We start from the raw sequence: 21185 nt of genomic DNA, 5'->3' as shown, positions 1-21185 counted from the left end.
TGCCCGAACCCCAAAGTTGCCATCATCATATTTTTATCACGCATCTTTCAAGGTTCAACAGATGGCGCCATAATGGAAAGTCGAGCCCACCATGCACTCTCATGCTCCGGCCCTAACCTGGTCTGCACATAGTAGTTCTTCATCAGAGAGCTCCGCAACAGAAGTCGGAGTAAAGGCCTTGGGTGAGGGCACTACCAAGTGGCGCTCAATTGATCTAAAAATATTCTTAGGACCTCTCGAGACCCTCCTAAGAAGGACTCTTTTGGCCCTATCCAGTAGGCAGCTCGTTGACAGGAGTGCTATACTGTATCTTCTAGAGTGCTCCTTCAATGGTCGCCCCAGGAGTCCGAATCGTAAAATCCTTTATTTGTGTACTCTGGATTTAGATTTCGAGCTTTAGCTTGACTATATTGATTCATGTTTATAAAGTCACTCAGTGCAATTCCTCAACCTTGCCAATTAGTGTGTAATGTATTTATTAAGTGTTATGCCTGCAAACCAAAAATGTCCTTCTACTCTTTGTTATTTGCACCAACAGTGTTAATACGCTATCCAAGAAAAGAATCAAATCCCTGATGAGGGTTGCCTTCATAGGTTTGCCAGCGCCATTCAGTAAGGGCCTTTAGCTCCGAAAAAAACTCCTTTAAGACAATTCAGACCTGGTGAATATGGAGGTACATACACCAGCTTAATCCGCCTGCGAGCACATCTGCTCTATGCACTCTTAGTAGTAAAAGAATATATTATACATCATTATTACAGATTTGTTTCTGGCTAGCTTCTGCAACGCTGAAGCAGCTCCTTATCAGATCCTCATAGATGTAAAGAAATGTGTGTTAAGCATCAGATAGTAGCAATTGTCGTCAGACACTCGCAATCCAGATCTGGAGCCACTGAGGATAATCTTACAAGCACGACCACCATCTTGATTGAACTAGCACTCATCTTAAGTATTTTGACCACCCTAATATCTTACTGTAGCTAGATTCCTTCCTTATGCTTGACAATCCATAGAATTCCACCAATTGGATCATTTTGCATCAAGTTGCTTGAGCAATTGTGCTAGCAGTTACCATTTCATAGTAGTTTTAGCTCATAATCAGGAGGTTCCTTAGGTCTCCAGTTAGACTTGTTAAACCACGGGTTGGGGCGGGTTTTCAGGCCTAGCTGATCCGCCCACGCGGTTTTTGGGGTGGGTTACCTGAACAGTAAACCGCCCATGGGTTTAGCAAATAATTCTAACCCAACCTAAATAACCCAAAATAACCCAGTTATGCATATCATTACTTTAATAAGCAGTGATCTACATAGTTAATAAAATACTGTATTTAAATACTGTATTATAAACTATCTAAGTAAGAAAATGTAATTTAAATACAGTAATATACCTATTCAGATATCTTGGCAACCCAGCGGGTTGCTCCGCCGGGCTCTGGGGCAGCCAAAAATATCCAAAACCCAATGGATAATTAGAAGGTCTAACCAAACCCATTTCTTGGCGGGTCGGGGCGGGTTGGGGCGGGTTTCGTGGGTTGGGTTTAACAAGTCTAGGTCTACTACTATTATATAGTTATAATATAGCTTGGCTTGTATCCAACCCCAACCAAGTTTGGCTCAACACCACAGCTGTATTTATGCCTGGAATGCTTCCAGATCATGCTCACCTATAGTTAAATCTGTTCCAATATCCTGGTAAAGTTTGAGCCTGATTGGCTGTCTGGTTTCAATAGAACTCTTCACCTGATCATCAATGGAGCCTTTCACATCAGCCAAAAATTCCGCCATAATATGCCGCTAGACCCTAACGGTACCATTCTGCCGTTCCCAGGGATCAATGGGTTAGGGCTCAGGGTAGGGGTAGCTGATGAGGATATTTAATGTCCAACAGGCTTGTTTTAAAATGTGAGATGGCTTCGATATAGCTTGAACATAGCTAGACTGATTATGCACAACAAAGGCGTTCTTGAACCACTTGCGCTGAATATATTTATCTCCGGATCAACATTTTTTGATACCAAACACTGGATAGGTGTTAAGGGACGTATTTAGATGGATCTTCCTATCTAGACGTGCCGTACGTACAAGAAGGAATCGCTAAAGAAGAAATGAGAAAGAAGGATTGTTGTTGCAAGGAAGTCTTGTAGGTGGCTCACCGCCTTCAGGACAGCGCAGGCCTTGGCCGAGTCACTAAGGTCTAAGGTCCTTGTATAGGCAAAGGACCCATAACAGTACCCCCCCCTCCCTCTATGTAGGAAGTACAGGTCACAGGGTAGGTCATGTTGCTTTAGCCTTTATATATGCATCTCTGTTTAGTGAGCCGTCCTGAAGTCTATATTGTTTCGTACGATCCAGCCACTCATCCAGAGCTTGTACTTCCTCCAAAGCTGTGGCAGCTTCCCAGGTTGGCTGAGCATAGCCTGACCATTTCACTAGGTATTCCAGCCGGTGACCTCTCCCGTATCTCCTGCGACGTTCGTCCAGGATTTTCTCTACCATGTATTCTTCCTCACCGTTCACCATGATGCTAGGGGGCTGGCTATCATCATTCTTCTGGGAAGGAAGTGGATCTGATGAAGCCAGCCGAAGCAGGTCCACATGGAAGACTGGATGGATCCCTGGGGGCGTATTCAGCCGTACAGCATGACTGCCCACCAGGCCTATAACCTCATACTTGGCGTTCTTCCAGTCAAGTTTCTTACTGGGTCGGTCCGTACGGATGTTCTTCAGACTTAGCCAGACCTTATCTCCCACTTGGTAGTTTGTGGCCGGGCTCCTGTGTTTATTAAGCCTGATTCTCTGTATTCTGTTGGGAATAGGCCATGGAGGCTTGAGCCCAGTCTAGGGCTTCCTTAACTTTCCGTACGATGGCTTCCCCTTTCTGGATAGGACTCTTGGTTGGTTCTTCAGCTAGATGCTCTACCTCCTCGGTAGGGGTAAATGGGCTGAGGTTGTAGCCATGGCTTAGATAGAAGGGGCTGACCCCTGTTGCTGTTGATGTACGGCCATTAATTGCCAGCTCTGCAAGTGGAAGTAGCCCTGTTCCAGTCCTTCTGGTCATAGCAGGTATACATGCGGAGGTAGGTTTCCACTGTGCTGTTCATTCTCTCTGTTGATCCATCAGTCTGAGGATGATAGGCTGTAGATAGCCGGCGGTTGATCCCTGTCAGGGTACATATGCGGGCCCATGTATCACTTGTAAACTGGCTTCCCCTGTCCGAGGTGATAGCCTTCGGGATCCCGTGTTTGCTTATAAGTACTCGTACGAGTGCCCAGGCCACACTCTCAGAGTCAGTTTCTGACATTCCTTCTAGTATCACACCTTTGGTTAATCGGTCTGTGATAACCACTGATGTTTGTACAACCTTCGCTCTCTATGGTAGGTCTGTAATGAAATCCATTGAAACCTCCTGCCAGGGACGATCAGGCACAGGGAGGGGCTTTAATAGCCCCCTTCTCTGGTCTCTCCAAGACTTGGTCCTCCCACATATATCACAGTTCCGGACGAATCTTCTGATATCCCGGGACATGTTAGGCCAGAAGTATTCACGGCTAACCAGCAAATATGTTTGCTCTCGGCCAGGATGTCCTGTCAATATAGAGTCATGTGCAGCCTGAATTATACTCGTACGGAGCTGTTCACTATCAGGCACCCACCTCCTCCCACGGAAGAGGATATGGTCTTGGGCGTCCAGCTGGCATTCTGAGATTCCGACTTTCAATTGTAGGTGTGGAGGAAATCTCCTTGCTCCATCTTTCAGGCACAGTACTGCTTCACTATATCTTTCATCCTGTTTGAGTGCCTCCTTCCACATATCACTTTTTTCGTACGGCTCCCATGGTTGCTCTTCAGCCGGTCGGAGGGTGGCAACTACCGTCTTCCCCAAGTGTTTTTCTGTAAAAAGTTGCATCGTACGAGACTTGACCCTGTCATCTTCATCATCAGGCATGTCTTGGTCTCTCCGTGAAAGTGCATCAGCTCTCTGATTGGCTGACCCTTTCCTATATACTAGCTTGAAGTTGAACCGGCTGAGAAATAAGGACCATCGTACGTGTCGTTCTGTCAGCTTCCTTGGGGAGAAGAAGTACTCCAGGTTTTTGTGGTCTGTAATAACTTGGAATTCTCCACATGAGCGCAGTTCAGCATCCCAGGCTTCAAGACATCGTACAATTGCGAGTAGCTCCTTGTCATAGATCTCATAGTTGCATTCAGCTGGAGAATTCCTTTTAGAGAAGTAGGCACATGGGTGCAATTCCCCCTTTTTCATTATATTGAGAGAGAACTCCTCCTGTATTATAACCTGAGGAGTCGGTCTCTACTACCGTACGGTAGGAAGGGTTGAAGGTTGCTAGGACAGGTCCAGTAATAAACTTTTCCTTAAGCAGATCAAAGCTATCCTGGCACTCGCTTAGTCCACAAGAAGGGTGTCCCTTTCTTTGTCAAGTTGTTCAGTGGGCGTACGATCCCTGAGAAGTTAGGGATGAACCTTCGGTAGAAGTTGGCAAAGCCCAGGAATCCTCGGACGCCCTTTATAGTAGTAGGGGTTTCCCATTCCTTTATTGCTTTCACCTTCTCCGGGTCCATTTTGATTCCCTTCCCTGCCTGTATTATAAAGCCCAAGTACTTTGTCTCCTTGCACTCAAATTCGCACTTCTTAATATCCAAATATAGGCCTGCTTCTTCCAGTTTCTTCAAGACCATTCGTACGTGCTTCCGGTGCTGGCGGAGGTCCCCATTGGTATAGACAAGCACATCGTCGATATAGGCTGAGCAGAATTCATCTAGATATTCCCGGAGGGTCCAGTTGATGTATTTTTGGAAGGTGCTCGGTGCATTAGCCAACCCAAAAGGGGTGACTAGCCATTCAAAGAGCCCGTATCTCGTACGGAAGGCAGTCATCCATTCCTGGCCTTTGGCTATGCGGATCTTATGGAAGGCAGCAGACACATCCAGCTTAGTAAACCATCTGGCTTGTCCAATTTGGTTCAGTGTCTCATGGATCAGGGGCAATGGATAGCGGTCCTTCTTGGTAATGGCATTTAGAGCACGGTAGTCGACGCAGAACCGCAGTCCTCCTCCTGGTTTTCGTACAAAGAGTACTGGGGCTGCAGCTGGGGAATGGTCACGCGGATAAAGCCTTTCTGTAATAGTTCAGAGAGTGTTTTCCCTTTAGAGCACACTGGCGTCCGTTACTAGAGAGTTCAGGGGTCGACAGGGGACTTCAGGATCCTTCCCACTCTCCTCCTGTACGAGCTCGATTTTGTGATCAATCCCATCTCCCCGGTGCGGTGGTAGTTCTTCTGCTTTGTCTTGTTCGAAGAGCCTTAGGTATTTCCAGTATTGCCTTGGTAGCTTTGTACGGGGGTCAATATGTCTCTTTGGGGCCTGTGCCTTCTGTATATCTGCCAATGAGACCGCGAATATCTCAATATCTTGGCCACGGCACCTTTTCCTTTGTATAAATCCTCCCATGGTTGCGGCGGATATCTGTGCTATGTTCAGCTTTGGTAAGGGCCTCTTTGTAGTACTCCATAGACGGACTCCAGTAGTACAGAGGTACAGCCTGCCCCTCTTAGCCTCTAACCTTCCATCATGTTGCTCCAGCCAGGGGAGTCCCAAGATCAAGTCATAGCCCAGGTTATCGGGTATCACATAGAAGTAGGCTCCTTTTTCTGTATGCGCCCCGATGTCTAGCTGAACCCGTACAATCTTATTAATCTCCTCTATATTCCCGGTCACTCCCTTGAAAGGTTTCGGGTGGATAGGTATGGTGGGTATTTTGATGTATCTTGACAAACTTGTCACTGATTACCCCATAGGTCAGGCAGCCTGTATCTATCATTGTACGAGCATTATAGGTATGGTTGACTAGTGCCTCCACCAAGAATGGGGGGGTATTCATGCGCGAGCTGTTGAAATCTTGCCAATCAAGTAGTATTTCTCTAGCTGTATAACCCCTCTGTACGCGACTTTGCACAGAGGTTATTCGTTTTCCGACTCGCTCTCGCTGTAGTCATCCATTTGGTCTTGTTCTTCCTGAACTGTGGCCACCTGCCTAGGGCGCCTGGTAGGTTTTGTAGGGCACTCTTGTATAAAGTGGTCAGGATCACCGCAGCGTAGGCATTTGCCCTCAGACAACCTCTTTTGCTTCTCCTCTGCAGGCGCCTGACTAGCTTTTCTTGGGGTCCTGGTCCCTTTCGTACGGAGGGCCGCGACTTCCTTTTGTAGGGCTGCAATTTGAGCATGGGTGGCTTCCCAGTCCATTTGATCAGGGGTCCCGGTCCGGTCAGAGCCTCCTGCTGGTCTTGTACGAGCGACATGCGTGGGGACAGCAGCGCGAGATCCTTTTCGTGTAAGCCTGGCCACTCTCTGGAGGTTGTGGTTGATTTCGCGCAGTTGATTACAGTAGTTGTCGTACGAATCCTCCTGCCTAATACCAACCATGGCTTTTAGCAACTCAACATTAATTGCCGTGTCCAACAAGGCCTTCTTCTGGTTATCATCCCAATTAATCCCTCCAGCATTAAGAAGTTCTTCGTCAAATTCATTCAAGAACTCTTCAAAGTCACGTTTCCCTTGCTTCATTGTATTCACTCGTACAAGAGCCTTTCTCTGTCGGTCAGGGTCACCAAAGGCCTTGTCTAGTACCGCGGAGACATTCTGCCCATAGCACGGGAGTCTCAGATTTCTGGCGAGCCAAGAGCCATGGTAGTACACGCTGGCTGGCTTTTCCTCTCAGGCGGCTGTAGGCATAGTAAACTTGTTCCTCCTCTGTAGGGTAGCAGGCGGCGTCGATTGCAAACTTCGTACGAAGGTTCATCTGGAAAGGAGGGTAGTCCTTAGGGTCTTCTCCAGTAAAGGGTTCGACATCCGGGTGACGAGGACGGGGATAGCTTCGTTCGTAGGGGGTGGGCGTTGCGGATGTAACTGTAGTGGTAACTGGTGGATGGTTTCTCAGTTGCGAGTTCCGTACGGCCTGTAGTTCCGCCCGTAAGCTGTTATTCTCTTCTTGGAGCTGTTGTTTCTGAGTCCGCATCTCTGTACGGAGCTCCTGGAGCTGCTGTAGCAACAATGCGACGCTTTCTTCTTCCATTGTCATAGTAAAAGGTCTCCTCATACTATTATTGAGATTGGTCAGCGATTCCTAATGTTAAGGGACGTATTTAGATGGATCTTCCTATCTAGACGTGCCGTACGTACAAGAAGGAATCGCTAAAGAAGAAATGAGAAAGAAGGATTGTTGTTGCAAGGAAGTCTTGTAGGTGGCTCACCGCCTTCAGGACAGCGCAGGCCTTGGCCGAGTCACTAAGGTCTAAGGTCCTTGTATAGGCAAAGGACCCATAACAATAGGGATGGGATGCATAAAGCCAGCATAAATCTAATCTTATCAAGCATTCTGTTAAGCCAACTTAGCCTTGGGCTGACGAAAGAGGGCATCCTGGATGGTGGTTGCCACCAGCTCCCCCGACGGACTCCAGATGCGGCTGTCGATAACGCCTCGTCCCTCTCCACCACGACTGCTGGACATCTCCTGGGTAAACCATGTTCTCTTATCAACAGCCATCTTCTCCGGGCTGACATGAAAAAGGATTTTATGGCTGAGGCTGCCGGAGATGCCTAAGTCAGTGGCCCCAAAGGCATTCAGCAGGACGCTCAAGCCGGCCCGATCGGAGACGTATGCGTGGAGAGCTGCCACTAGATTTGGATCGAGGTCCAACGCCTCCGAAGCACGATACACATGTAAGCGTCTGTGGGAAGTTCCTGGGCTTTTGATGCTGTGCTCCTGTAAATCGGGGGTTCGGATGTCTAAACTTGGAAAGTCGGCGAGCCTGATTGAACCGACCCCGTTGGGTCCTTTTAAGTAGACATCCTGCAGGTATGAACTGGGATCTTGCTGTAGCAGATTGCCATACTTGTTGGCGTCAAACTTCAGCCAGTATGCTGGACCGCTTTCTCTTTGCTTGAAGGAGCAGGTGAGCGCGAATGCGACCGGACCAAGTTCCTTATCACCGTCTGATTTTGGGAATGGGCACTCATCCGAAGGGGTCGTTGGCTGGCGAGCAATCACCTCGCGCAGAGCAAACGATCGCGTTATTGACAGTGTTTTGACTTCGTAGAGAAATGGCCGGTTGGCGTAGCCTGCCAACGTCCAGTAGCCATTGGCTTCATGGATGCGAAGACCGGAATCTCTGATCCCCAGGCTCGCTGCCCAGATGGCCTGTGCAAACGCGTGTCCTCCGTAGGAGCGATTGACGCTCAGGGGTTTCCCGGGCGCATAGTCGTAAGATAGTGCGGGGAACGTGCTCAAGTATCGCTCGCCAGCAGCGGGTAATTTCTCCAGGTGCAGCGCCTGAACGAAGCTCGGCGGCTCCGATGGGGCGATTGCTGGCATGGCAGGCGTCGTTGGCAGTGGTTATTGAAACTACAATGAGAGAAATATGGGGTTGATAATTAATGAAGCCGCGGATCCTCGGGGTCGAGCTAAGCCGCTTTGCCGAGGTCCGTGAAGGTTATGACAGTAAGAACTATATCCATCCCGGCTACACTTCCACCGTCCCCGCTGTGTCCTTCAATTTGATATATACAAGATCCAGCAGCCTATCTCTGCCCTAATCAATCAGCTGCCATGCTCTACTATTCTCTGGCGAGTACACAGAGGATAGGCGTGGGAGCCCATCAGGAGTAATTCACCGGCACCACTTAGTTACTTAAATAGGGCTAATCAGTGCCCACACTGATGTATCGCAGAGTAGAGAACCAGAAGATCGCCCATCCCCTGCAATTCAAGACAGAAATCAAACTCTTCTTCGTGCCTGGGCGAGGTTACTACAACGGCATTATTGGGCAAGGGAGCAAGCATCCACTCAATTCGTCCGCCATAATTTTTCCCCGCCTCTTGTACCTCTCTTTTCAACCGTTGACCACATCACAAAGCAGAAAGTTACTACTCACCCATAGAACTCTGGTATATTGTCGCTAGCTATCAACTACATGATTTCATTATGTGAAGGATGGTCGGAGGACGAACTTCTAGTATCGGGCTCTCAGAAACTACCAATCCAAAGAGCTCCTGAGGGTCTGCTCACCAATGTAATGTGCCGCAGGCTCATTTCCATCCATCCAGTCGGGCTGGAAGCTCCTTCCAAGCCGCTCGTCCCGACAGTCCAGGCATTACCGAGCACAACGACTGCCGCAGTTAGAGCGGCAATGCCGATTATCATCGCGATATCCTTTGTGGTTGGCATATCCCACTGCGTGTACTAAACTAGTAAGTAAATAACAACCCCCCGCAACAACCAACTCCCTTCCTGCAAGCAGTGCCGCAAATCAAAGCTGCAATGCAACCATGTAAGCCCTATCTACAAGCATTGGCCAGGCACAGGCACATTCTTCTAGATAGGGAGATCCAATCCATGTACTGCAGGTGGCATGCCTTAATTTAGAACCTGGTTTGGGGCTTGTGATACTAGAATAACAGATGACTTTGACTTTCTGGTGTGGTGCCATAATATCCAGTGGCAGTGGCTGCAGGATTTATTGTTAGGGTTTGCTTGACAAAGATCATAAGTCCCTATGCAGAAGACTTGTTAAACCACGGGTTGGGGCGGGTTTTCAAGCCTAGCTGATCTGCCCACGCGGTTTTTGGTGTTATGGGTCCTTTGCCTATACAAGGACCTTAGACCTTAGTGACTCGGCCAAGGCCTGCGCTGTCCTGAAGGCGGTGAGCCACCTACAAGACTTCCTCACAACAACAATCCTTCTTTCTCCTTTCTTCTTTAGCAATTCCTTCCTGTACGTACGGCACGTCTAGATAGGAAGATCCATCTAAATACGTCCCTTAACATTTGGGGTGGGTTACCTGAAGAGTAAACCGCCCATAGGTTTAGCAATGTAGCAGTAATCTACATAGTTAATAAAATACTATATTTAAATACTGTATTATAAACTATCTAAGTAAGAAAATATAATCTAAATATAGTAATATACCTATTTAGATATCTTTAATTATCTTGGCAACCTAGCAGGTTGCTCTGCTGGGCTTTGGGACAGCCAAAAATATCCAAAACCCAATGGATAATTAGAAAGGTCTAACCCAACCCATTTCTTGGCGGGTCGGGGCGGGTTGGGGCGGGTTTTGTGGGTTGGGTTTAACAAGTCTACAAAGGGGAAAGGGCAGGAGGAGATTGTATCTACGGCAGACTATTACGACAAAACTGCAACAACCATAATTTCAGGTAAGCGCTAGTATATGACCGGCAGAAAACTAGATACATAATAAGCCTGCTTAGTTTCACTACCACTGGCTGGTAGTTACTCGTCCTGAGCACCACGAAGAGGTGCAAGCCTTGCTCAGGGTGCTGTACACAACGCCCGTACAACTAGGTATGCTGGTGCTGGTGTTGGTGCTCTGCTTGCAAACGAAAATTTGTACGTACCTTATAGCTGGATGGGATTATTAGGCCCCCCATCATCATCATCATTATCATCATCATCATCATCATCATCATCGTCCTCCTCCTCCTCCTCCTCCTCCTCCTCCTCCTCCTCCTCATCCAAGTCGATTGGGTTATCAGCTGCACCTGCCTCCCCTGAACATATATTAAGTAGGTGACCACGACACCGTCCATTCCTCTGAGGCTGACCGTTGCCAACAGCATCTACAGTCTTCCAATTCTCATCTTGCACGGAGCAGCGAGAGCCATGGTCAGGCCACTTGCAGTTGCCGCAAGCTCCCCCAAACGCCCCTGGAACATGGCGGCATTCAGGAAAGGCAAGTTGGCCTCATACACCTTGGCAGGATGTACAAGGGACCTCCAAGCGTTGCCCCCGTGATTGAATGAGAAGGGCGTTGACGTACAAGTCTCGTCTGCTGTCAACCCGCGCTGCAGTGACCTTGCCAGGGTTCACTGCTATTGCTTGGCCTGGACGGGCTAGCAGATTCTTCTGTAGGTTATTATGTATGTAGTGTGTCAACAAACAACCCCCAATAGGAAGGACCAGGTTCTGGCCTGGAGCTGTTGCCTGTATGGCACGGGCAAAGAGCCCTTCCAGCTCCTCCAGGCTCATCGGACGATTAGTTGGCACATCGGCGGGCGCGTTGTTGGGGTTGAGACTAACACACGTACAATTTGCATGAATCGTGCGAATAATCGCATGAAATCATACAAATCGTACGATAAACAGTTAGCAGATGCTTCCAGAGATCAAAAGGGGCGGGAAATTGATTCTCGTACGCCATAGTTGATGATAATGGTGGTGGTTGAGGGGAGGTGGTGGTGGTTGCGGAAGATGAAAGAGAGGTCAGGGAGATAATACAGCTGTCTCTTGTATTGTGTTGCTAAGTCATCACCATCAAGCCAGCCTCAGGATGTTAGAACTCCAGCATCCAGAAGAGAGATTACATGCAGGTATGTATAGAGCAACCTTTATTTCTTAGAAACAGCAGCTAATAATAATAAGCAGTTAAATCCTCATACAGACAAGCAAAACAGACAGGTGTTGGGGCAGCAGACGATCGAGCAGTTGAATCCTCGTACAGACAAGCAAAAAAAGACAGGCGTCGAGGCAGCAGACGATCGAGCAGTTGAATCCTCGTACGGACAAGCAAAAAGACAGGCGTTGAGGCAGCAGGCAATCAAAGAGTTGCATTTTTGTACCAGCCAGCAGCAGTTAAACCGGCCCAAATTCTGCAGAGCGTTCAATATCTTCTGGCTGAAGTGTATGGCGGTTTCTCGTACGATAGGCCACCCCATCTTCTTCCTCTTTAAAGAGCAGTACAGACGTGGATGGAAGATTTGATGGAGACTTGGCGTCTTCTTCCTCTTTTTCTTTCTTGATAGCTGGCATATCTTCTGGCTCTGGCTTGATAGAAGCAACTGAGAATGAATGCTTCTTTCGTACGGCTGGCTCTGGCTTGATCTTCAGGGTGGACTTTGACTTTGCCTCCTTCTTAAGGCTGTTCTTGAAATCCTTTTTGGTCTCCTTCACATTTTTCTGAGCCTTGGGAGGAGTATTTGCATCCTCCTTTTGTACAATAATCACATAGATAGTCTCAAGTTCTCTATTCTTGTTTTGAAACCAATCAGACAAGAAAGTCTCCAGAGGCTGTCTTCTATCTGCATCTTGAGCCATATAGACAGGCTCTGATTTTCGAATTGTTTGAGCAAGTGTATACTGATCACCATCCTTTTTGTACTCGTCTCGAAGCTTGGGCAAAAGATCAATATGTATAAAGTCATGAAAAGATTCAATCGTACGAGGATAAAGTTTGGCAGCAATCTGGCCTAGTAAATGTTAGTATCTGATATAGATTAAGCTTAAAGCTTGTAACTTACATAACGAGTCACACTTTTTTATACCTGTATAAGCATGTTGCTTTAACAAATAGAAGTGGATTAGAAGATTGAAGACAGGTAAAGCACTGCCTGGTTTATTTGGCTTTGTACGAGCAATTGCAACCTGTCGTAGCTGCTCAGCTCCATCTGTACGATTATAATGAGAAAATCGAGTTGTTTGTGGAGAGGATCCAGGAGAGGCAAAGACAGTAATTGCAGTTGGACGTAGAGGAGAATCAATAAGATCAATAACTTCCACCTGGGGGATATTCTGATTGGTTGCTGGCTCCCAATTGAATCCTCCAACTGGTCGGCTAGATAGACCCAGTTCTGGCTCATTTTTTTGGGTAATATGAGCCGAGATCCTAGCCCGCAAATCAAAGTAAGTTGTATGATAAGGGGTAAAAACATCTCCTCCAGCATGTTTTGGAGGGTTTTCAGGATCAAAGTTGAGCTCCAGTAATTAGACCTTAGTCCAATTATAGGTAGCTGAAGGCAGATATTCCTCAGGGTCTATAATAATTTAGTAATATTTCTAAAGACAAATAGGTTGCTTACCCCATTCTTGTACATCTTCCTGCAAGGAAGAAAGAAGATTCTTGTCAAATTCAAGGCCATAGTTAAGCACCCCATTTTTAGGATAGTTAAAGTTCATGAATGGCTTGCCAGGGACAAGATATAGCCGGTTCTTCTGTATACAAATAGGATGATTATTCCACATTCGTACAAAGGATGTTATCTCAAGACGGAGAACTGGCATATAAACTACATATAATACAATTTGATCAGCTAGTTTATCCTTGGAAAAGGCTCCTGTCTCTTGAAGAGATTGAAAATAAGTCTATTGCTTCTTGTCAGCTCTCGTACGAACTAGTAGAAGAGATAATAAACATACTCTCCATCGAAAAAGTAAGCCCTTGCTTAGTTAATTCCACCAGGCCTCAATTCGTTGATTAGCAGTACTTGTACCATAAATATAACAGTCAGATAACTGAGCTTCAGGATGTCTTGACTGCTGTAGTTTATGCTGAGCTTCTGCTAATAATATTGTTTCTGTTCCTCGATCCGATCGTACGATCCGAGGCTGTCGTTTGATAATCTGAACCGCCTCTAGAAACTGCCGTAGTACACTAACTGCCGTACGAGAGGTGATTCCAACGTAGATCCATATAATATAGCGAGAATAGGCGTCAATTGCTGCGTATATCTCAATTCCGTACGGAGCAAGCTTGAGATATCCATCCATAGACCAGATAAAGTTAGGTCCAGGTACAACATAAGCACCACGTTCTCGCTGAAGATCTTGAAGACGTCTTCGTACGGCAGCAGGTGCCAGCTCTCGATATAAAGAATAAAGACGATCCCTGAAGATATTAGCCTCAAGTATGCTTAGTGCTCAAATGATTTACCTAGCCATTAAATGACCCTTACTCCGGAAATAGGTATGGAGTAGAGTTTTGCCATAGCCTTCAATCTGGCCATGATCAAGCTCTGTACAAAGCTGCTCAAGGACACTTTCTACCTGTGCCTGAGCAGCTATAGGGTTTTTGATTCGTCGATATAATCCTAACTTGTGGCGGAGATATAGAAGCGTACGAGCACTAATATCGAAGCCATCCTGCTGTAGAACTTCGAGAAGCTCGCTCTCTTCAAGTCCAATCTGATAAAAGAGAACCTTGATTCGAGCATGCAGAACTTGATTAGCTCCTACCGTACAATTCTGCTTTTTGATTCCCCAGCTGCGAAGTCGTGTACGAAGCGTGCATTCAGAAACAGTAATATTATGAGTTCTAGAGAGATTCTCTATTATAGAATCACAAGGTATATTCTTAGTATAAAGATCAACAATCTCAGCCTTATAAGGCTCAAGATCAATAGCTGAACGAGGCATGACTTGTAGAACAGAACCAAGAAATAATACCAGGAAGATAAAGGAGCTACATACATTGCAGCTTTACAAAAACATGGATATCTAGCCAAAGCGGACAGAAAGGCGGTATACTAGCGCTTACCTGAAATTATGGTTGTTGCAGTTTTGTCGTAATAGTCTGCCGTACTATCAACTACACCAACGTAGCTGTCACGGGCGAGCCAGCTGGCGACGACCTGGCCCTGTGACACGTGACCCCAATCCCTCAATTCCCACGTAAAGCCGACGGGGGGTCTCAGCTCGGCGTGGTTCAGGATTCTGCCATCGTGGCTCAGAAGCGCCAAGCCTAGTTTCTGAACCACGCCGTGGCTCAGAACCCACCGTGGCTCAGAGACTTCTGACCCATGATCGGCTACAGTCACCTGTTCTCTGAGCCATGATCAGCTTATCTTATCCACAGGAACTCTGTATAGCCAAACATCATATAGAGTATTCAACAATAATAATTTCTCTATACTTTATACTACAAATAGAATGCATTTAGCCATAATATGTGCTGAGAATCATCATGAAAAGTCAACAAACATCAGACTTTTGGTTGCTAAGGTTGTGGGGCATAGCAATGGTGTGTTTTGCGCGCAATATATTTCTGCTTCGTCCATGTTCTTAGTTGCTCTCCTATAATAATTCACAACAACAGATTACCATGTCCCCAGTGTGTTTTCTTCTTTGTTTTCGCATCTGGAGTGCTTCAGTTAAGCATATACTTAACTAATCTACCAGTATGCAGCCTCTTATCGGTCACGATCTCATGAAAACAGACTTCGAGAACCCCGAGGTCCTTAATGCGGCGAACCTGTCAGACTGGGGATATCACCATAGTGCGCATGTGCTCTGTACCTGCTTAGATTATGCTGACTATGACTTATACAGGTCTGTACTTCAAAGCAAGCAACCTGAACAAGATCTCGAAAGTGAATAGCTCAATACATGTAATGTTGTAATAAATATATACCAAGTATATATTGATAATAGCAGATGCTGGGCTGCAATTTCAGGAGACCAAATATATGGCATGGTCTTTAGCAAGAGTTCGGCCTACTGGCATCATGTATGTACTAAGCACAAAGCAAAAAGTAAGCAGACTTAAGCATGTTGTCGCACATGTTAACAATCAATGTAGTTGATACTTTGAGCCGCAAGAACATTGCTATTGAGGAAAGAGTCGCTGGCGAGAAGTAGGTACCATGACTGGAGAGAACTGAGCTGGTGCTGGGGAGGTGCTGAGTGTAACGGGCGTAGGCAGTATTATTTTCAACTGGCTGTCCTGTATAAACAAGTATCACAAGCTTAGAGAAAGAAACAAAAGATAGAAGCGCAGATATCTTCCTCCTCCCTTTATCAACCTTTCTGACTTTCCGGACCTGTATGCCGACGGATCCCTTTTCCGAAGTTATGAGGACGGATCTCCTTTCCTAAGCTTCGAGGCCTCAATTCCGAAGCTGTACGCTGATATTGCAGTAACCTTGTTTAGAACCAGGTTGAGGGCATGGCCGACAACCAAGATCCAGGCCATAGCCTGTGACACTGAGCATATGCAAAGTACTTTGAAGCATTTTGTCCTGGAGCATTGTTGGCATGATGCCTGCTTTATTCTTGAACCAGGCCGCGGCCCAGTTAATGGCCTCCTCAACTGTTATGCCACTGCTTGTGAGCGTATTATGTAAGTACTTTAATATATACTGAGCATATGCCTAACATACTTCAAGTCAGTTTGATCCAGCTTTTGCGGGGCGCTGGGGTATAAAGTTCCATCGTCAACAGTGCAATGCGCAAATAATATCACCCTGTAGAAAATGTCATGTATAGATTATCCTACCATGCTTTACTTTATTCTAATAGTATGCAGGAAGGACCTATGGCACCAGCCGAAGCACCTCCCACCCCCAATAAATCACAGTGTTGCCAGCACCTCGCGGCTATTAGAGCTCCTGGCTCCCTCAAGGCCAGGTGTAAGTTTATATATATTACTTAAACTGAGTATATGGTAACTGCATGTAGTTCAGAACAAGAAGGCTGCCAACACGGCTGACAAAACTCCAGATGCAAGCAACAATGGAGAAAAAGATGAGGAAGATGAAGAGCAAAAGGATTCTGATACAAGTAAGGAGGATAAAGAGGCTGGGGATAACAGAGGTAATAAAGATGTAAGAGATGGAGAAGATAAAGAGGGTGAGCAGGCCTAGTTAACAGCAGTGCATATCCCTTGCATCTGTTGAGCCTATGCTAAGAATTTTTGCAATTCAGAGCAGCTATACTACTTGCATAAGTTTGCCCAGTGCCAGAGCCATCTGAAATAAGATATTTACTCTAGCTACAAAAATAGCATACTACTATAGAGTCGACTTCTCTGTAATAATTGCTGACATTTGCTCAGCTATGATCATAACTTAAGGATCAGCCATGAAACCAGATTTTATGTTTGGCCTCCTCTAGCCTGATCTAATAAGGTATCTAGTTCTCTTTGCCTAGCTTGCTGGACTAGAAGATCTAGCTCTGCTTGTTTCCTGTTATTCTCTTGTTACAGCTGTTTAGCATACTATCAAGCCTCTAAGATTCTGCTTAGTATACTCTCTGCAGATTCCTTATATAGAAGCTGCTTAGGAGCTTGCAATAGTTACTGCTGGCTAAGATCTGGTATACTCCCTTCCTGAAATGTAGATATATCTGATAAGAGTAATATTGATCTTCTGCCTGGCATATGCATAGTAGATGTTGATATACTTGTAAGTAATGCAGTCTCAGCTGTCTCAGCCGCAGGCGGCATTGTATAGATCAAGTTAAAGGGATTTGAAGCATTATATAGGATATTTAGCTTTTGTTGTTGTATAGCAGCTGATTTCTGATTCTGAGTTGCTTGATGTCTCATATTCTAGGCAACCCTTGGTATGGGATTTATTGAGTACTGGTGAAAACTAATACCAGTCTCCTTGCAATGCGCGAGCCGAGCATAGAGTTCTTCTGTTACTGTTTGGAGGCTAGGCATAAATTAACCTTCTGTCCAGCATATGCCAAAAGAATATATACTGTAGGACTCTACCAAGCAGAGAAAGCTTTCGGCCTGTAGTATTATTATCCAAGAAATAGCTACTCTTACTGATATTGGTATGCTTGCTAACAAGCCTCTAATATTGAAAGTCTATTTTTGACTAGCCAGGACATAATCCACCCAGGATCCAGGGCTTGCTTGATTTATGCTCCAGCCATCTTCTTAGCTTGTCATAAGAAAAGAGCTCAAGGATACCCTCCATCTTTTTAAAGAACTCTTCCCGACTGGGTGTATTCTATAACTGATAGACAACCTCCTTAGCAGGATGATCTCCAAACTTTTTGCAAAAGTTTTGCTTTACATAGACCTGGCAGAAGACAAGGATATGTAAAAGATATTCATCCTATTCTAATGCAGGGTAGATTTTATGAAGATAATCACCAAGTCCTGGTCCTTGCTTCATGCACATATCTGCTGTAATCACACGGATGCCATGCTGAGTATTATAGAAATATATAAAGTGCACATCCTGGCGACTAATTTTTGCAAGCATTTCAAAGATCTTCCAAAACATGACATGGTATGCCTTCCGAGACTCAATATTAATAAAGGCATATGCATATATTAAAATACCTATATCTTCAGCATATGCTAGGCATAGGTTTGCAAGAGGCATAACTTATACTAATATTCCTTACTCCACCCTGTAAGACTGAAAACATTGGTCTTGCCTTGGATCATCTTGAATAAGAGATCAACCTAGATAAACTGTGCTTCCTGAAAAGCTCTTGCCTGTTGATCTGTACAGCATAGAATAATATACTGCCTAGCATCTTTATCAAAGAAGAAGACCTCCCGAATCCATTGATCATAAGGTTGTTTTTGATCAAAACTGAATTCTCGCAGAATTCCAGCCATATCTGTACCATTATGATAATGGAGTAGGCATTCTTTCCGAATCAGGCTTGTAATATGATCTTCTATATTTAAACTTGCATGTAAGGTACAGAAAACTGAGGGTCCAAACCTTTGTTATATATCAAGCCAGTGAGGCGAAATCAAAAAACATCCTAGGGAGAAAGGTTATAAACAATTACTAGGAATATACAGTATATATAGTTGGAGGATGCTTATGTTATGGGTCCTTTGCCTATACAAGGACCTTAGACCTTAGTGACTCGGCCAAGGCCTGCGCTGTCCTGAAGGCGGTGAGCCACCTACAAGACTTCCTCACAACAACAATCCTTCTTTCTCCTTTCTTCTTTAGCAATTCCTTCCTGTACGTACGGCACGTCTAGATAGGAAGATCCATCTAAATACGTCCCTTAACATTAGGAATCGCTCACCAATCTCAATAATAGTATGAGGAGACCTTTTACTATGACAATGGAAGAAGAAAGCATCACATTATTACTACAGCAGCTCCAGGAGCTCTGTACAGAGATGCGGACTCAGAAACAACAGCTCCAAGAAGAGAATAACAGCTTACAGGCAGAACTACAGGCCGTACAGAACTCACAACTAAGAAACCATCCACCAGTTACCACTACAGTTACATCCGCAACGCCCACCCCCTACAAACAAAGCTATCCCTGTCCTTGTCACCTGGATGTCAAACCCTTTACTGGAGAAGACCCTAAGGACTACCCTCCTTTCCAGATGAACCTTTATATAAAGTTTGCAATCAACGCCGCCTGCTACCCTACAGAGGAGGAACAAGTTTACTATGCCTACAGCCGCCTAAGAGGAAAAGCCAGCCAGTGTGTACTACCATAGCTCTTGGCTCGCCAGAAATCTGAGACTCCCGTGCTATGGGCAGAATTCTCCACGGTACTAGACAAGGCCTTTGGTGACCCTGACTGACAGAGAAAGGCTCTTGTACAAGTAAATACAATAAAGCAAGGGAAATGTGACTTTGAAGAGTTCTTGAATAAATTTGACGAAGAACTTCTTAATGCTGGAGGGATTAATTGGGATGATAACCAGAAGAAGGCCTTGTTGGACACGGCAATTAATGTTGAGTTGCTAAAAGCCATGGTTGGTATTAGGCAGGAGGATTCGTATGACAACTACTATAATCAACTGCGCAAAATCAACCACAACCTCCAGAAAGTGGCTAGGCTTATATAAAAAGGATCTTGCACTGCTGTCCCCACGCATGTTGCTTGTACAAGACCAGCAGGAGGCTCTGACTGGACTAGGACCCCTGATCAAATAGACTGGGAAGCCACCCATACTCAAATTGCAGCCCTACAAAAGGAAGTCGCGGCCCTCTGTACAAAAGGGACCAGGACCCCAAGAAAAGCTAGTCAGGTGCCTGCAGAGGAGAAGCAAAAGAGGTTGTCTAAGGGCAAATACCTATACTGTGGTGATCCTGACCACTTTGTATAAGAGTGCCCTATAAAACCTACCAGACACCCTAGGCAGGTGGCCATAGTCCAGGAAGAACAAGACCAAATCAATGACTACAGCAAGAGTGAGTCGGAAAATGAATAACCTCTGTGCAAAGTCGCGTATAGAGGGGTTATACAGCTAGAGAAATACTACTTAATTGGCAAGATTTCAACAGCTCGCGCATGAATACCCCCCTATTCTTAGTAGAGGTACTAGTCAACCATACCTATAATGCTTGTACAATGATAGATACAGGCTGCCTGACCTATGGGGTAATCAGTAACAAGTTTGTCAAGATATATTAAATACCTATCATATCTATCTACCCAAAACCTTTCAAGGGAGTGACCAGGAATATAGAGGAGATTAATAAGATTATACAGGTTCAGCTAGATATCAGGGCACATACAGAAAAAGGAGCCTACTTCTATGTAATACCTGATAACCTGGGCTATGACTTAATCTTGGGACTCCCCTGGCTGGAGCAACATGATGGAAGGTTAGAGGCTAAGAGGGGTAGGCTGTACCTCTGTACTACTGGAGTCTGTCTATAGAGTACTACAAAGAGGCCCTTACCAAAGCTGAACATAGCACAGATATCCGCCGCAACCATGGGAGGATTTATACAAAGGAAAAGGTGCCGTGGCCAAGATATTGAGATATTTGCAGTCTTATTAGCAGATATATAGAAGGTACTGGCCCCAAAGAGACATATTGACCCCTGTACAAAGCTACCAAGGCAATACTAGAAATACCTAAGGCTCTTCAAACAAGACAAAGCAGAAGAACTACCACTGCACTGGGGAGATAGGATTGATCACAAAATTGAGCTTGTACAGGAGGAGAGTGGGAAGGATACCTGAAGTCCCCTGGGGCCCCCTTTACAACATAACCTAGGAAGAACTAATAGTCCTCCAGAAAACACTCTCTGAACTATTACAGAAAGGCTTTATCTGTGTAAGCCATTCCCCAGCTGCAGCCCCAGTACTCTTTGTACAAAAACCAGGAGGAGGACTGCGGTTCTGTATTGACTACTATACTCTAAATGCCATTACCAAGAAGGACTACTATCCATTGCCCCTGATCCATGAGACACTGAACCAAATTAGACAAGCCAGATAGTTTACTAAGCTGGATGTGTCTGCTGCCTTCCATAAGATCTACATAGCCAAAGGCCAGGAATGGATGACTGCCTTCTATATGAGATACGGGCTCTTTGAATAGCTAGTCACCCCTTTTAGGTTGGCTAATGCACCGAGCACCTTCCAAAAATATATCAACTGGACCCTCTGGGAATATCTAGATAAATTCTGCTCAGCCTATATCAACAATGTGCTTGTCTATACTAATAGGGACCTCTGCCAGCACCAGAAGCATGTATAAATAGTCTTGAAGAAACTGGAAGAAGCAGGCCTATATTTGGATATTAAGAAGTGCGAATTTGAGTGCAAGGAGACAAAGTACTTGGGCTTTATAATACAGGCAGGGAAGGGAATCAAAATAGACCTGGAGAAGGTGAAAGCAATAAAGGAATAGGAA

At 45.5% G+C, this 21185-nt stretch overlaps 7 protein-coding genes across 7 annotated transcripts, besides 1 other annotated feature; 1 reads left to right on the top strand and 6 right to left on the bottom strand.

Annotated features, from left to right (window-relative positions):
• Positions 1 to 21185: part of a sequence feature (contig 1.133 1..81213(1)) that runs on past both edges of the window.
• ANIA_07846 (uncharacterized protein) lies at positions 2064 to 2958 on the bottom strand (the record flags this gene model as incomplete). Its single annotated transcript, XM_676023.1, has 3 exons — positions 2064 to 2194; positions 2346 to 2773; positions 2921 to 2958. The coding sequence occupies 3 exons, from the start codon at positions 2956 to 2958 to the stop codon at positions 2064 to 2066; spliced, it is 597 nt and encodes a 198-aa protein (XP_681115.1).
• ANIA_07845 (reverse transcriptase/ribonuclease H family protein) lies at positions 3550 to 5470 on the bottom strand (the record flags this gene model as incomplete). The annotated part of the gene is made up of 5 exons (XM_676022.1): positions 3550 to 3586; positions 3655 to 4221; positions 4321 to 4346; positions 4460 to 5139; positions 5179 to 5470. The coding sequence occupies 5 exons, from the start codon at positions 5468 to 5470 to the stop codon at positions 3550 to 3552; spliced, it is 1602 nt and encodes a 533-aa protein (XP_681114.1).
• On the bottom strand, positions 5981 to 7115 carry ANIA_11025 (zinc finger CCHC domain-containing protein; the record flags this gene model as incomplete). Its single annotated transcript, XM_676021.2, has 2 exons — positions 5981 to 6639; positions 6809 to 7115. The coding sequence occupies 2 exons, from the start codon at positions 7113 to 7115 to the stop codon at positions 5981 to 5983; spliced, it is 966 nt and encodes a 321-aa protein (XP_681113.2).
• On the bottom strand, positions 7398 to 8401 carry ANIA_11027 (uncharacterized protein; the record flags this gene model as incomplete). The annotated part of the gene is made up of 1 exon (XM_050612107.1): positions 7398 to 8401. Exon 1 carries the CDS (start codon positions 8388 to 8390, stop codon positions 7398 to 7400), a length of 993 nt encoding a protein of 330 aa, XP_050468061.1. The 5' UTR covers positions 8391 to 8401.
• Positions 10436 to 11237, bottom strand: ANIA_07843 (uncharacterized protein; the record flags this gene model as incomplete). Its single annotated transcript, XM_676020.1, has 4 exons — positions 10436 to 10587; positions 10804 to 10929; positions 10978 to 11111; positions 11233 to 11237. The coding sequence occupies 4 exons, from the start codon at positions 11235 to 11237 to the stop codon at positions 10436 to 10438; spliced, it is 417 nt and encodes a 138-aa protein (XP_681112.1).
• On the bottom strand, positions 11669 to 16085 carry ANIA_07842 (uncharacterized protein; the record flags this gene model as incomplete). Its single annotated transcript, XM_676019.1, has 14 exons — positions 11669 to 12282; positions 12334 to 12346; positions 12803 to 12846; positions 12892 to 13024; positions 13409 to 13697; positions 13743 to 14072; positions 14279 to 14285; positions 14346 to 14615; positions 14909 to 14944; positions 14984 to 15059; positions 15450 to 15530; positions 15729 to 15790; position 16050; positions 16083 to 16085. 14 exons carry the CDS (start codon positions 16083 to 16085, stop codon positions 11669 to 11671), a joined length of 1959 nt encoding a protein of 652 aa, XP_681111.1.
• Positions 18639 to 19951, top strand: ANIA_07841 (uncharacterized protein; the record flags this gene model as incomplete). Its single annotated transcript, XM_676018.1, has 3 exons — positions 18639 to 19012; positions 19667 to 19728; positions 19902 to 19951. The coding sequence occupies 3 exons, from the start codon at positions 18639 to 18641 to the stop codon at positions 19949 to 19951; spliced, it is 486 nt and encodes a 161-aa protein (XP_681110.1).

The sequence above is a fragment of the Aspergillus nidulans genome, chromosome IV (genome assembly GCF_000011425.1).
Source record: "Aspergillus nidulans FGSC A4 chromosome IV".
In the NCBI taxonomy this organism is placed as follows: domain Eukaryota; kingdom Fungi; phylum Ascomycota; class Eurotiomycetes; order Eurotiales; family Aspergillaceae; genus Aspergillus; species Aspergillus nidulans.
The sequence above is the reverse complement of the archived record's forward strand: the minus strand, read 5'-3'. Positions and strand labels throughout refer to the sequence as shown.